Raw genomic sequence first — 14,289 nt, forward strand, 5'->3', positions numbered from 1 at the left:
AGCAGCTGCACAGGCCTGCGAGTGCAACCCCATCTCATCATTTGAAAGCAGCTCCCTGGGCTCTCAATATCCGCCCCAGGTGGGCACTCTCACCGTGTACACTGCGAGTAGGGCCAGCTGGTTGTAGGGGCGTCCGTTTTTGGGTGCGATCTGCTGCGCCTTCAGGTACCAGCTGGAGAGGAGAGACAGTCAGGAGCACAGTAGAAGCAGCAGGGCTGACATGCATTGTCCGTGAGGAGAGAACGTTAGTGGCGCATGTCATTACACTCTCCAGACAAGGCTGTCCGTTTCCGTTTCGGTTTCCCCTTGCATCTTGTTTCGGCTAAAGCAAAAACTACAAGTAAACCTTTTGGGTACTTTTCAATTGTACAGATGTATGCTTTGTGTAGTCACCTTGTGTTCAAAAGACACAAGGCTAACATTAAAAATTAAAATCTGAAAGAAAAATACATGCATACATACATACAAGCAGTAATAGTCAGCTGAGATTCTGTATCCATTTTAAATTGGCTTAAAATGTGTTAATCTTACAGTCCTATACCAATACTCAGATATTACATCAGCTCAGGAAAACATGAAAAAAACATTTCAAACAATGGTCCACCAACATCCACTTCTTAACTATAAAAAGAGATATTTCTATGGTCTTTCATTACTAAAACATATACCACATTTATGACAAAATGGCCAAGTAGCAAAGTGAGTTGTTATGAGTACAATGTCATGCAGTTCTTTATCTGCCTCGTCCCCCCACCAGGAGGAAGCACTGCTCACCTGCGCGCCTTGCCGTAGTTGGTCGTGTCGTTGGCCTGCTCTCGGTACCTGGCGATGTCTCCCTGGCAGATCATGCACCGCTGAGCGCTGATCAGAGCATACTTCACCTACACAGAAGGGCACGGTCTCAGCATTACAGGAGAACAATATGGCAAAGGGCTGTAGCTCAGTCAACACCCAGGAGGCCTGGACTTTGTAGAACAGGGAACAGGATGTATTTCAGCTAAACAAAGGCACCGGGATCAAGCGAGTCGACTCAGAACTTTTACTTCTTCACTCCAAAGTGAGATCAGGGCGCAAGTGGTGAAAAGATGGAAATCAAAGCTGAACTCGAGAGGACAGACGGCACATCTTTGCACAAAGGAGCCGAGGGCGTGTGAAACAGGCTGCCCAGTCAAGCTGAGGATGCCAAGTTACTGGGTGTTCAACAGGTGGCATGCTGGGAGATCAGGGATCGTTAAGATTCTATGAAGCAGTGGCTCAACTCAACAGGTAAAAGCTGCTGCTCAGAACGCAAGCGGAGGCCTAGAGTCCACACAGTGCTGTTGGTCCCTTAAGCTAACTAGGACTGAAGTTGTGTCTTCTATGTTCCTGCTCTCACTGCATTTTGTTCCTTGAAACTAACATTCTGTGAAAAGTGTCGGTCACCCTGGGTAAATAAATTGCTGCATCAATAAGAACGCAACACCCTCACTGTCCACAATCTTTAAAGTCATTTTTCAAGTGATGCGGTTAGTCTTGTAATGCGTTTATAAAGCACATTGGAAGAAAGTAAATATGACGATGATGATAATAATACTGAGGACTGTATTAGGCCTTGCTCTGATGCTTTAGCTAGCTGCAAGTCATAGCGGTGATCCCCATCTCAAATAAAAACTTAAACAACCAGATGAACCAGACTGGCCAAACAGACACCTCCCATGTAAAACATTTATTTGTATTCGTACAGGCCCAGCACACACAAAGCTCTGTATATACTGTGTGTTTGAGCTGAGGCCGGGCGCCGCTGGGGCTCGGGAGTTCGGGAGTGGGATGCATGTTAGGAGCAGCTGGCTGTTGCAATTAAGCTCATGATCCGACAACGGGACAACCCAATTGCCCGACGCAGCTGGGCAACCAGAATAAAAAAATGTCACACCCTGAAGCTGTCATTTTCAATAGCTGTTCAGCTGAGCTCTATAGACGGCCTAGTTTCATCTGAGGTTGTGTGTAAGGAGAGTGGCATGTCCGTGCGTGAGGGTGTGTATGGGTCTGTGCATGTGTGTCTGTGTGCATGTGTCTGTTTGCGCATGCGTGTGCGTGCATGCGTGTCTGTGTGCGTGTGCACATGCCTGCCTGCCTGAATGTACCGTCTTGCGAAGGGGGCGGCTCCGGATGGCCATCCCGTCCATGTACTCCTCCAGCTTGAACTGAAACACAGTCTGCAGCTTCTGCAGGAGCGCGTCGAAGAACACGGCCCCCTGGGAAACAGAGCACAGACCAGTGAGCGATGGAGAACACACCATGCAGCACCGCTCCCCCCAGGCACAGCGCCCTTTCCAGTCACTAGTACCTCATCCAGCAGTGTCAGCAGCATGGTCCTGATCCGTTCCATCGCCTCGCAGGTCGGGTCCTTCAGTAGCTGGCGGAACTTCTCAATCACCTGGTAGAAGACGTTCTTCCACAGAGCCTGATCCAGGTTCTGAGTGTCAGAGAACTCGATGTCACTGAGGATTACGCGCTCGTACAGAATGAGCAGCTCCACCCTGCCAGGGACAGACAGACACAAGACACACATTGTGAGCAGAACGTATATCCAGACTTACTTTAAAACAGTTTAACTGGCCATCTATTAAGCTGAGTGTCCTCACTAAGAACTGCACGAGTTTATACTTCTTTCTGTGCATCTTCCGGTCTTTGATATAGTAAGAGTTAATGTGTTGGCAGTGTGTGTTAGTGTGTGTACTGAACGGAGCCCTGGTGCGTATGGGCTGTGTGCTCACCTCAGCTGTGTCATCCTGTCCAGCCCCTCTGGGCTGAGCCGATCCCTGGACAGCAGGTTGCTGAGCTGCAGCTCCTGGCTGTCTGCGATGCGGAGCAGTTTGGCCAGCTCTTGCTGCTGCAGCCCACGCACCTGCACCTCCGCCTCCTCAGGGGTCATGGCGGGCAGGTATCCCTGTGACCCAGGCTGCCCGTACCCGGAGAAATACAAGGCACCAGGGGGAGGGGGGTACACCCCATTGGTGCCAGGCATCTGGTAGGGGAGGTGATAAGGGTAGGGGTATCTGGCTGCAGAAGACTGGAAAGAGTAAGGGTTGTCGGAAGTCTGGAATTTGTAATAGGCCACAGGGGTGGCGGCTTGCTGAGGGGCACGGTAGCTCTGGATTGGAGGACTATCTGCAACTTCATCGTCAGTGTCCAGGAAGTGAAGCTGCTGCTGTGCACAGCCCGGCTGCTGCTGCAAATGCAAGTGCTGCTGCAGGCTCAGGTTCTGATGCTGTGGCTGAGTCTTCAGTAGGGCTGGCTTCTGGTCTGGGTTGTTGGGATCCCATAGCCTCCTGGTGGCCCCTCCCCTACCACGCCCCCTGCCCCCACGTCCCCCGATCAGGAGTCGAGGCCCCGGCTCTGGGGCAGCAGTCAGGTCTGTGTGGGCGGGAAGAATCAGGATTCCCCTCCCCCTGCCTCTGGGCCCCGTCTCCTCTTTCTTCCGTTGCTCAGAGACTTCAGAGGCGGTCAGGCTATTGCCCGCTTTGTCAAAAGAAACCCTCAGGACCCCGCCGGTGTTCCTGCTGCCTCCTCCTCCGCCCCGGCTCCTGACACTGATGGGCCGTCGGTCGGGGCTCCAGCTGTCCTCCTTCTCCTTCTCCCTCCCTCGCCATAGGTCTTGCCCGTTCCCTGGATCACCCTCCTCCAGGGAGTCTGAGGAGGTGAAGTCCCTGGCTTGCTTCTTCTTCTGCACCCTGGCCCTCTCCCTCCTGTCTGCCAGGCCCCCAGAGGCAGGTGCAGACCCCCCGCCCCTGCTACCCCTCTCTCTCTCCCCCCTGGTCCCGCCTGGCTGTCTCCGTCTGCCACCCTCCCCCACCACCCCGTTCCCCGGCCCGTCAAGGCTGGTCCCGCTGCTGGCGGAGCTGGTGCTGTAGGTGCGATTGCGGGAGCAGCGCTTGTCCGATTTGGAATAGCGCTTCGAAGCGGCGCTATTGCCCTGATTGGACCTATTCCCTGCCTCCTCCCTCTCCCCTTCCCTCTCCCTCAGTCTTTCTGCCTCCCTCTCTCTGTCCCTATGCTTCACCTCCTCTGGATCTACCCCCTCTCTCTCCCCTGAAGGCTTTCCCCTCTCACCCCTCTTTCTTGGATCTCTGTCTTCAGGTCGTTGTGCTGCTGCTCCTCTACTCCTCCTTCCGGCCTTCTCCTTTTTTTCTCCCGCTCCTCCTACGTCACCCACTCCCCCCAAAACACCACCACCACCACCACCACCCATCCCTCCTCCTCCTCCTCCTCCTCCTCCTCCTCCTCCAGCTCGATTTCTCCTTCCTTCACTCCCGGCCTTCTTCCTCCGCCCTGCTTCCTCACTCCCACCCCTCTTACCCCTCCTCTCCTCCTCCTCTCCCCCCTCCGATATGCTCAGTCTCTCCGTTCTCCCAGCCAAGCTCTCGACCGTCGTGTTTTGGACCTGGGGGACACCCACACCCGAAGGCTTCCCGGTCCCTGGAATCTTGCACTTTGCTGGCGGTTCCTTGATCGGCCCCGGCTCCTGCTTCCTCTCCTTGTTTGCTTTAACGTCCCTGTGGGCCGGACTCTCCTTGCTGGACCGGACTTCTTTGACTGCTGGCTGAACCTTCACAGCCACCGGGACTTTCTCAGCGGTGGGCTCCCTGCTCGGACCTGGGTCTTTGTTTGTCTGCTGCTGCTGAAGTCTCCTTCCTCCCGGCTGATAGATCTCCCGGTCTGGTTTGCGTACCCTGCGTGCCGGTTTCGGCGATGCACCGGCGGCAGGGGCAGGATCTGCAGCGCGCTTGCCGACATTGGTGTTTGTGCCGCCCATCTGGTCACCTTGCTGGACCGTGCCCTGGGACATTTCTGCTGCTCCTAACTCCTCCACCGCCCCTGCCCCCTCTGCCTCCTCCTCTTCCACTTCTACCTCTCTGACCTGCTTATTCACTTCTTCTCCCCCCTCCTCTTCCTCTTGGTTCTGGTGCTGGTCCAGTTCGGTCAGGCCCTCTCCCTCACTGCTCAGGGAGGTGTCCCGGCGTGGGTGCAGGCGGCACACTCCCGGCTGGTACAGTTGCAGAGCAGGGCGCTTCCCCTCCCGTTTCAGACCACCTTCGTGATGCTCTGTAAAGGACAGGAGGGGGGGAGGGAGAGAGAGAGAGAGAGGTGAGGCCAGCACCAAAACTGATGCTCATGCACCACAGACCATGACTAGAGCCAGATGGAATCTGCAAGGCAAGATTTTTGACGAAAACCTGCAGAAAAACTTTAAAAAGTGGAATTCTCAGCTAACTCAAACGATGCACAAAATGAAAGTATGACCTAATGGCAGTGTACCAGAGGCAGAATGAAGGGAGCATAGGAGAGCTTCAGAGACAGAGAGAGTGTGGATCGTGTGTTTACCTGGCTGTGACTGAGCTTTGTTTTGTGACCCTGGACCGAACCCCTTCTATGATTACATGCACCGACCCCATTGCTTTCACTATGAAAACGTCCGTCTTCCCACTTCCACTTGGACGCTATACGTTTTATCTGGTAAACCTACTAGCAGCCTAAAGCTGGTTAAGGAAACAAACTAGTGTTAGTTAGTGCCCAAACCTGGGCTAATTGTTTTTGGACAAAAGCCGTTGTAAAAGCTGCATTTCCACAGCAGGTGGCCAGCCCGTTGCTACAACAACCAGATTTGCCCGCGGCTTCCAAACCTGATGCCCGCAGTGCTGTAGAATGAAAGGGGTAAGGGCTGATTTAAAGGAAAAATAAGCACACTAACAAAAGTAGAGTTATTATGATGAAAACATAATTTGTTTTTATTTTTTGAAAGCACCAAGTTCTGTGAGCCACTGCACACGTAATCTGCCGAGGTGACGAAGCACAGAGGGAGAGAGAAGCAGCTGCAGGGATTAGCAAGGATGTGCAAGATGCACTTATTAGTTCTGTAGAAATTCTAACCAAGACGACAACAGCTCTTGAGTTTGGGGGCTGTGGGCCCAAGATTAAATATTTACAAACTTAGTAATCAGGGCTCTAAGAAATGAAAACATTGAGCAAACCTATATAAATCTTGTTGAATATATTTACAACAAAGCTACATCAACAATCCAACTCCACCAAAACACTGACAAGATCAAAATCTGTAAAGGAACTTGTCAAGAAGACAATCTCTCCCAAACTCTTCACGGCAACTTAAGGAAGTGTTCAAGACTTTGGACTGGGAAAAAACAGCTTATTTGAACAATTCACAATTTGCTGATGACTTAATATTTGCAAAAAGACCTGGATTTCAATAATTGATGCAAGCAAGAAAAACTTTACTTATTTAAGTCCAGTTAACAGCTTTGTTCAATCTAAGACATTTGAAGTACAACAATGGATACTAGAAGTCAAAAGTTTTGTCTAGCTTGGACAAAAGAAGAGTGAAAATGGGATGGAGCGCATTTGGAAAATAATGCACTGTTGAAAGGAAATCTACCCACTTGCGTGAAGAGAAATTTGATCAAAACATACTACCAGTGCTCACTTATAACTGTGAAACCTGGTCACTAAAGTCAAAACTGTTACAGGACCTGCAGATGACACAAATAAGCATGGAAAGATGCTTGGAATAACAGAAGAGAGAGAGAGAAAGAAGAAATGAACGAATCCGAGAACAAACCAAAATATGTAATGACACTGAAAGAGTGAAAATGTTAAAATGGCAATGGGCAAGAAGAACAGATCAAAGATGGATAAAATAAGGTATCAAATGAATCCCAAAAAAGTCGACCACATAAAAGATGTGAAGATTAAATCCAAAAATTTGCAGGTGCATGGAAAAGAAGCTGTATACCAAAGCAAGTGGAAACATCTGGGGGAGGCCTTCATCCAGCAGTGGATCGATATGGGCTGGTGACAATATACATATATTTTAAAAATCCATACATAAATCTACAGCCACAAGCTAAACCGAGAAAAAATAAATGAAAGCCTTAACATTTTGAACTGGCAATTAATTTTGTGTTACCATGAACACAGAAGCAACACCCGCACAGACACGCGGTATTGAAAAGCGACATGTGGCGGAATTCAGCAAACGCCCACACCTGTGGCGCAGTGTAGGAGCATGCAGACACAGACCAAGACAGTGCCCACATGACCCTGCCTGGGAATCAGACCACCAGCTCCCTGGCTTCCCACTTCCCCACATTTCCTCATCTTTTACGGCTGCAGTAACTTGGTTCTGGTTCTGGTTTTGCCTCGATGCGCTCGCTCGCTCGCTCGGAGACATGCTGGTCGTCCAGTCCGTTAATTGTTCGCCCCCTGCTCTCACCCGGGTCCTGCCTGCGTAGGCCGCGAAGGCCATTGTGTCTCTCTGACTCACACCACTGAAGAAAAAGTCAATGACGTCTCCACAGCACTGCCATATACAGATCTTTCCGTTTAGTTTTTTTTCAGCCATTTTAACACAATAGAAAAGTAATGACGGAAATGAAGTCTAGCCGCTACTTAAAAAAACAAGAGAACTGTTAAAACCTGCTGACACAAGCATAAGACACAGCACAACAGAGAGCAAACAGCATTTGGAAGTGTACTGAATTGAAACAAATGTGTCTGCAATTCAAATCGACTGGGAGGTAGTGAGAATCATGTAACCTACAGCACTGAGTGTCAATCAAATGAGCCAACAATACGATCGGAACAGTCTGTGCTCGTTTCTAATGCTATTTTTGTTTGCTTCCTATATGAAGTCACTTAAAACTGAATCCCTATTGAAACCACTCTTCTGGAAAGACCTCCCCCAAGGAGAGGAAGCAGCCTGGCTAACTGCATGGATTGCGCTGGACTGGTCACTCAGCTCCCAGACCAGACCCCACTTATACTGAACTGCTGCAATTCCCTCTTGACTGCCCTCTCCAAAACTCTGCTGCTCACAGAGCATCAGTTGCACACACAGGTCTGCACTGGATACCTATTGTCACATGATCAGTTTAATTAAAATTCTTATGCACACCTACTTTCACTCTCTTCCGATCTTTAGTCCCTTGTCTTGTCTCTATCTCATTTCCTCTCCACTAATCTTCCTGCAGATTTCCTCCCATATTCCCCCCTTATTCTCCTGCCTTGTTCCCTGGTGGCGATACCAGAAATCTAGTAACATCAGGACAGAAACCACCTTCCAAACCCACCTGACAACAATCTAGTTTTAACTGCACCTGTAGCTCCTTCAACCCATCTGTCTGTTGTGCCAAAAGTTATCACCTAAAGTGATACTTTATACCACCCCTATGTACTTTCAGAATATAACCATCTCTGAATAAAACTCTCAGTTCTGCATGTTGCATTTTGCTCCACTGTATAAATGATTGCAGTGTTGAGCGGTACAGTGTTGTTAAAGTCTACTCATAATATTTAATACTTTTTACACTTTTAAGACCTCCTTGTATGTTTATAAAGGTGTCAGCAAACTATATATACCAAACAAAAATATAAATGCAACAGTGTCAATCCCATGTTTCATGAGCTAAAATGAAAGATCCCAAGAAATTTTCCATAGGCACAAAAAGCTTGTTTGTGCACAAATTTGTTTACATCCCTGTTAGTGAGCATTTCTCCTTTGCCAAGACAGTCCATCCACCGGTGTGGCATATCAAAAACCTGATTAAACAGCATGATCATTACACAGGTGCACCTTGTGCTGGGGACAACAAAAGGCCACTCTACACTGTGCACAATGCCACAGATGTCTCAGGTTTTGTGGGAGTGTGCGATTGACATGCTGACTGCAGGAAAGTCCACCAGAGCTGTTGCCAGAATGTTCATTTCTCTACCATAACCTCATTTTAGAGAATCTGGCAGTACGTCCAACTGGCCTCACAACCACAGACCACGTGTAACCACACCAGCTTCTCCACCGGAGGGACCAGCCACCCTGACAGCCGATGAAGCTGTGGGTTCACACAACCAAAGCATCTCTGCACAGACGGTCAGAAACCATCTCAGGGAAACTCATCATTCTCTCCAGGGTCTGGGGACCTGACTGTAGCTCTGGTGGACATTCCTGCAGTCGGCAGGCCACTGGCATGCTTCCTCAAAACTTGAGACTGGCAATCTAGTTTAGGGCCTAATTTATTTATTTCAATTGACTTGATTTCCTTATATGAACAGTAAGTCAGCGTTTTCAATTTTTGCAGGTTGCATGGTTATATATTTTTGTTCAGTATAAATAATGATCGGTCTGCGTTCAGTCACATACAGAGCACTTTCATCAGAAAATGAGCAATATTTGTAGAGGGGCTATATGGTTTTCATAAAATGTCAACCACAAATCGGCGTAAACTACAGACAAATCTGTGTATGTGGTCACTTGTTATTTCCTTTAGACAGACCTTCATGCCAGACACATTAAGACTGCAGACTGCCACACTGCTACTAAAGGCACTGATCTCTCTAGTGCTTTTAATGACTGTAGTGTCCTGGGTGCATCATACAGTCCACAGCAGTGGTGGACGTGATCACACCATAAATAATAGCGCAAGTCAGAAAAGTTGTTTGAATAACATTATTTGCAGTATTTGATCAGCTGTAGTCAGCACCAACAATAAGAAAAATATCAACAGACACGTATGAGCGGCAGACAGCAGTTCAAACTGTAGCAGCCACAGTACTGACAACCCAGCCAGGAGTTTTTAAACACGAAATTTGCCGCCTCTCCGCAGCTCGTCCCCGGCCTCTCTCGGGCGGTGTGTCTGGGGCTCCTGGGTCCCGGGACTGGGAGCGCTGGGGGAGGCCGGTGCTGGTGGTGTGAGCCCCGCCGGAGCGCAGTCTGTGGCGCTGTGTGTTGTTAACATCGCGGGGGGTTCAGGGTTGGAGGGCGAGAACTGAGGGGGCAGAAAAACACCGAACCCCCTCGGCGCTGCTGTTTCGGTTTCGTTAGTTTCTTCGACCTGGCTTTGTCCCGGCTCTTTCCGGAGTCTCGGGCGGGCTCTCACCTTGCGACTCCCCGGCACGGAGGCTCTCATCCCGCCTATTTGCAGGAGGCGCTCCCCCTCGCAGCTCCGCGGCTGAAATCCGCACTCTGTCCAGCTCCTCCGCCATCTTCGTCTCCATCAACACAAACACACGGCGGCCCGGCGGGCTCAAAACACCATGCGCTGGCACAGAGGCAGAAAACGCGTTTAGGAAATGAATGTCGAATTTCCATATGTTTCAGCTTCACTGTAGAACTGACCGTACCTTTAAAAACGTAAATAAATACATATTACAAACCAGAATTATGCATATGAAAGCTACACATACAAATATATCGCACTGGCAAAGACAGAAATAACGCGTTTATTAAATATCAACGTTGAAAGTCCATATTGTTTTAGAACGGATTGTAATTCTAAACGGTATACTTTTAAATAAATACATATTTCAAACCACAACGATGCTTATGAAAACTACCCGCATGTATAGGAGCATATAACATATTTAGCCTACCTAATTGAAGTTGTTTCTGCGACTGGAATAAAGTTTTCTGGAGTTTCGTAGTTCTTTTTTATGTAATTGGTCGTTTGTCATTTGTGGCTGGTTTACATGAGGCTCATACTCACACGCATTTCAGGCCGCACCTAAACACCGCCAACAGAGGGCGACAAAACACGACTCATCAGCTGTACTGCGTGGATGTGACAAAATGATATATGTGCATACATGCTTTCTGCTAAACTACTTAATAATAATAACACAGGCTACACACCCATACACACTGGTCATAAAAGTAAGGAAACTCATAGACTGTCTTGATTAAATAAAAATAAGAAAGGAATGATCAGATTGATTTATATGAAATCCATTTACCTCCTCACACCTTTTGATTTGACTATATGACTGTAATCCAGTACATAAAACGCTGCCTTTCCTTGCAATGCAGGACACCGCTCGCTGAATACCCACCCCTCTTGGTGAACTATCATTATGTTTCCTCTCCTTCCTTGGAGTTTTGATGGTATCTTACCAGACCAGTTTATATACTGCATGTACAGTAACACTGTATCCGAATCATGTAATAATGTCAATTCAGAATACCTCTAGACGGGAAACATTTCAGAATACAATATTCAAAATCTTTCATTAACACGTTTGCAATTGAGTTTGTTTATTAAACTGATAACCATTCACAATGTTCATTATATCCAAATATTGGTTTTGAAAAGTGACACGGGGAGTGTTCAGATGAAGAGATAGTAGGAGTATATATATATATATTAGCTGTAACCTAGGCCATATGCAGTCTGGACGTAGATGTGTAGAAAGTTGTATAACACTGGAAAATTAACTATTTTCAACACACTAAAGGCAAAACCCAGTTATAGAGGACGCCAGCGCTGCACACAGAACTGCCTGTCAGTGTGGGTTACTGACAAGAGCTCTGATGCCTCCAAACAGATGGACTGAAGTCACAGTGACAGGAAATGAGTTATTGTTATCATATACACCAACACACGGGATATATTATTTTTAAATAATATATTTGCTGCTGCACTACCTCTAGCTATTTCAAGCCATCTTCTTGGTTATTCAAACAGGACTTTTTTTGTTTCAGCATTAGTCCAATTATTGGAGCTGCTGTGAATCAAAGCTGCAAGAATAAGAGAAACCCGAGATTAAATGGATTGGATGACCGGAGGTGATTTGCGATTCCTAATATGGGGAAGTACAGCAGGCACAGCGCGACTCCAAATGGCTTTGGCACAGCTGTCATCATTTTCCATTGTTCCTCCGGTTAAAAATAAGATCGCAATTGAACCCCTGTAAATGTCAGTATTGACGGACTATATGTTTGTATAGACAGCCAGAATGCTTGTGAGCAAATGTAGCTATTTCCTTTTCTCCCTCTGAAAAGGAAAAGGAAAAAACGTTTGTGGCTTCATAGTACTGGTTGAAGGCAGATTTGGGGTTTAAGGCCGAGTGTGTTGCACAATCTTTTATTTTGTCTCAATAAGATTGGAATATGACCCACTTCCAATTCCATTTAAAATGAGGCTGCGGTGTGGTGTCCTGGCTGCAAACAGAACTACTTACTGACAATGGGTTACTGACCACACACCTGGTGTCTGCAAGCAGGTGGACTGGAGCCCCAGTGAAAGGAGACAGGTTATCAGCGTTATCGTTACGTATCTGTCCTGCGGCTTTCTCCAACGAGACACTACAGGGACACAAACGAACAACAACAAACGTAGAACACAAATGATTGCCCTGAAAACAGTACAACAACAGCCACAGAACAGCAACTGTGAAGAGTGTGCAAGATGAAGACCTAAGAATTAAACAAGAGGAGTCTGAGCTCTTATCTTCCACAGTGAGAAATGTCAGTCCAGCAGGGCCAGAAACTTCCAGAAGCTGTGATTACATTTTTGCTAGGGTGTGGACCTACACAGACAGTTAGCTTCGAAGGTGTTGATGGCGTTCCTGAAGTATAGTAAACAGTAGACAGATAGTAGACAACCTTTTGCAGTGTCTTTGTCTGATATCTTTGTCTGATCATATACACTTCAGTAAACCATTACCTGTATGAACAAGATACGGATACACAAACTATGCTGGCCACACTTTTCAATACACTATCTGTTGTAGGTTTAGTAATATTTACAATGCCTTTGGTTATAAACAGCTTTTTCGCACTAAATACCTTGATGTTAAAACTCTTTCTATATACACACTGTGTTAATCTGTTTTGCTATATATTTTTTTCCCTGGGAGGTCTGTGTGTGGGATTGTGCGTGTGTGTTTATACATGAATATTTTATGATTTTCTCACTTTTTTCCCCCCCAAGCTGGTAAAACCCCAGCAGTTTGAATTCAGTTAATTACATATTTGCAGCTCAAATTAAAATCATTCATCGGGGCTCGTTGAAAACCCCTGTGAGTGAGAAGACAAGCTGTACATGTTGCATTAACTATGAAAGGTATAATTAATCACAAATGAGAAACCAGCCGATCACAGAGCAGCATTTCCAAACAGTCCTATAAGTCTTATCTTTATGTGTATTAATGTCATCACATGCAGATAATTACCTGCTTTTAAAAATTCGACGTTTCAGGACACTTCAATGCAAGTTTCACAGGATGTACATTTGTTTTTAATAATTAGTTATTTTTTTCCCCTGCAGTTTTTACAGTCTTATACAATAAGACCCCTTTCACACAAACTATTACTATTAACTTCTACACACTGCCCCAACTCTGATGACTAATTCCCTTCCCAACTCTTGCAAATCAGTCCCTTGGTGTATTGACATCTGTCACTTGGCATGCATTTGTGTGGAACTGGCAGATCTTTGCCTTTCCTGTACCAGATGCTGTAGGCAGTCCAGCACAGAGAGAAGCACACTGACCCACTATACTAGCGGGCCAGGTCCTGATACCTGGTCCGGTAACACTTCAGTCTTCAGGAATGGGGACTGACGTGCATATTCCCTTGCACTCTGGCGTGTGTGGGTATGTGCGTGTGGGTTGTGGTGCGTGGCTGTGAGTATGTGTGTGCATTCAGTCAATGAGAATGTAGCCGGTCCATGTGTGCAGGAGCTGTGAGTAGGAGGAGGAGTGTGTGGGTGTGTAGGTGTCTGTTATTCTGTATGCATGTGTGTGTGTGAGTGAGTGAGAGAGGATGTGTGTGGGAGATTTTTGCAGGCACTCAGGTAACAGTGAGTATGGGTGTGTGTCTAGCAGGAGTGTGTGGGGGCGAGCGAGTGAAGGTGTTGTGTATGTGTGTGTGTGTGTGTGTGTGTGTGTGTGCGAGAGAGAGAGAGTGTGTTGTAGAGGATAGGCAATTAGCAGTGAGGAGACAAGCTGGCTGTGTAAAATTCCCCCCTCTCGCTCTCTCTTCTCTCTCATTTTCTCTCAAGGTTAGCTGGGGGGTGGGGGCTGTATAACAGATCTGTATGTGTGTGTGTGTGTGTGTGGAGGGGGGGGTCTCTGACTCATCTCTGAGTCATGTGGTGTTTGAAGACTGCAGCAGAGAGGGGGCAGGGGCCTGCAGAGCATGCTAGCGAGGGAGAGAGGGAGCAAGAGAGACAGAGAGAGGAACGGGGGAAGAAGAGGGGAGAGGATTGCCGTCACTATAATTGCTATCAGTTTCTCCCGTCCACATACACTCTAGCATACACAAGCACATAAACAGATCCACTGATTGTGTGTTAAATGTATTGGGACAACAGACGAAAATACAGGGCGTTGCAATATATTGTGTGCAATGCAGGGGACCGTGTCTGTATTGTGATATTTCAAACAACAGAGTGTGAGAGATTTGTTTGAGGTTCAAGTGCAATTGATTAGGATCCATTGAATGGTCATTGAAATCATGTCTTA

At 47.3% G+C, this 14,289-nt stretch overlaps 2 protein-coding genes across 2 annotated transcripts in view; both read right to left on the bottom strand.

The window, feature by feature from the left end:
* smg6 (SMG6 nonsense mediated mRNA decay factor) overlaps window positions 1-3,753 on the bottom strand; it is a 90,524-nt gene extending 86,771 nt beyond the window's left edge. Inside the window, exons 1-5 of the mRNA XM_066695636.1 lie at window positions 2,757-3,753; window positions 2,327-2,519; window positions 2,124-2,234; window positions 775-881; window positions 94-172 (exon numbers count right to left, since the gene is read on the bottom strand). Of these exons, the coding sequence (XP_066551733.1) occupies window positions 94-172; window positions 775-881; window positions 2,124-2,234; window positions 2,327-2,519; window positions 2,757-3,007 (741 nt within the window). The 5' untranslated portion in view covers window positions 3,008-3,753. The remainder of the gene's footprint in view (window positions 1-93; window positions 173-774; window positions 882-2,123; window positions 2,235-2,326; window positions 2,520-2,756) is intronic.
* On the bottom strand, window positions 3,265-10,532 carry LOC136718528 (telomerase-binding protein EST1A). The gene is made up of 4 exons (XM_066696280.1): window positions 10,420-10,532; window positions 9,927-10,170; window positions 3,436-5,085; window positions 3,265-3,338 (listed from the first exon to the last, which is right to left on the bottom strand). The coding sequence occupies exons 2-4, from the start codon at window positions 10,042-10,044 to the stop codon at window positions 3,265-3,267; spliced, it is 1,842 nt and encodes a 613-aa protein (XP_066552377.1). The 5' UTR covers window positions 10,045-10,170; window positions 10,420-10,532.
* Window positions 10,533-14,289: the final 3,757 nt, after the last annotated feature.

Source organism: Amia ocellicauda, chromosome 22 (genome assembly GCF_036373705.1).
Source record: "Amia ocellicauda isolate fAmiCal2 chromosome 22, fAmiCal2.hap1, whole genome shotgun sequence".
Taxonomy (NCBI): Eukaryota; Metazoa; Chordata; class Actinopteri; order Amiiformes; family Amiidae; genus Amia; species Amia ocellicauda.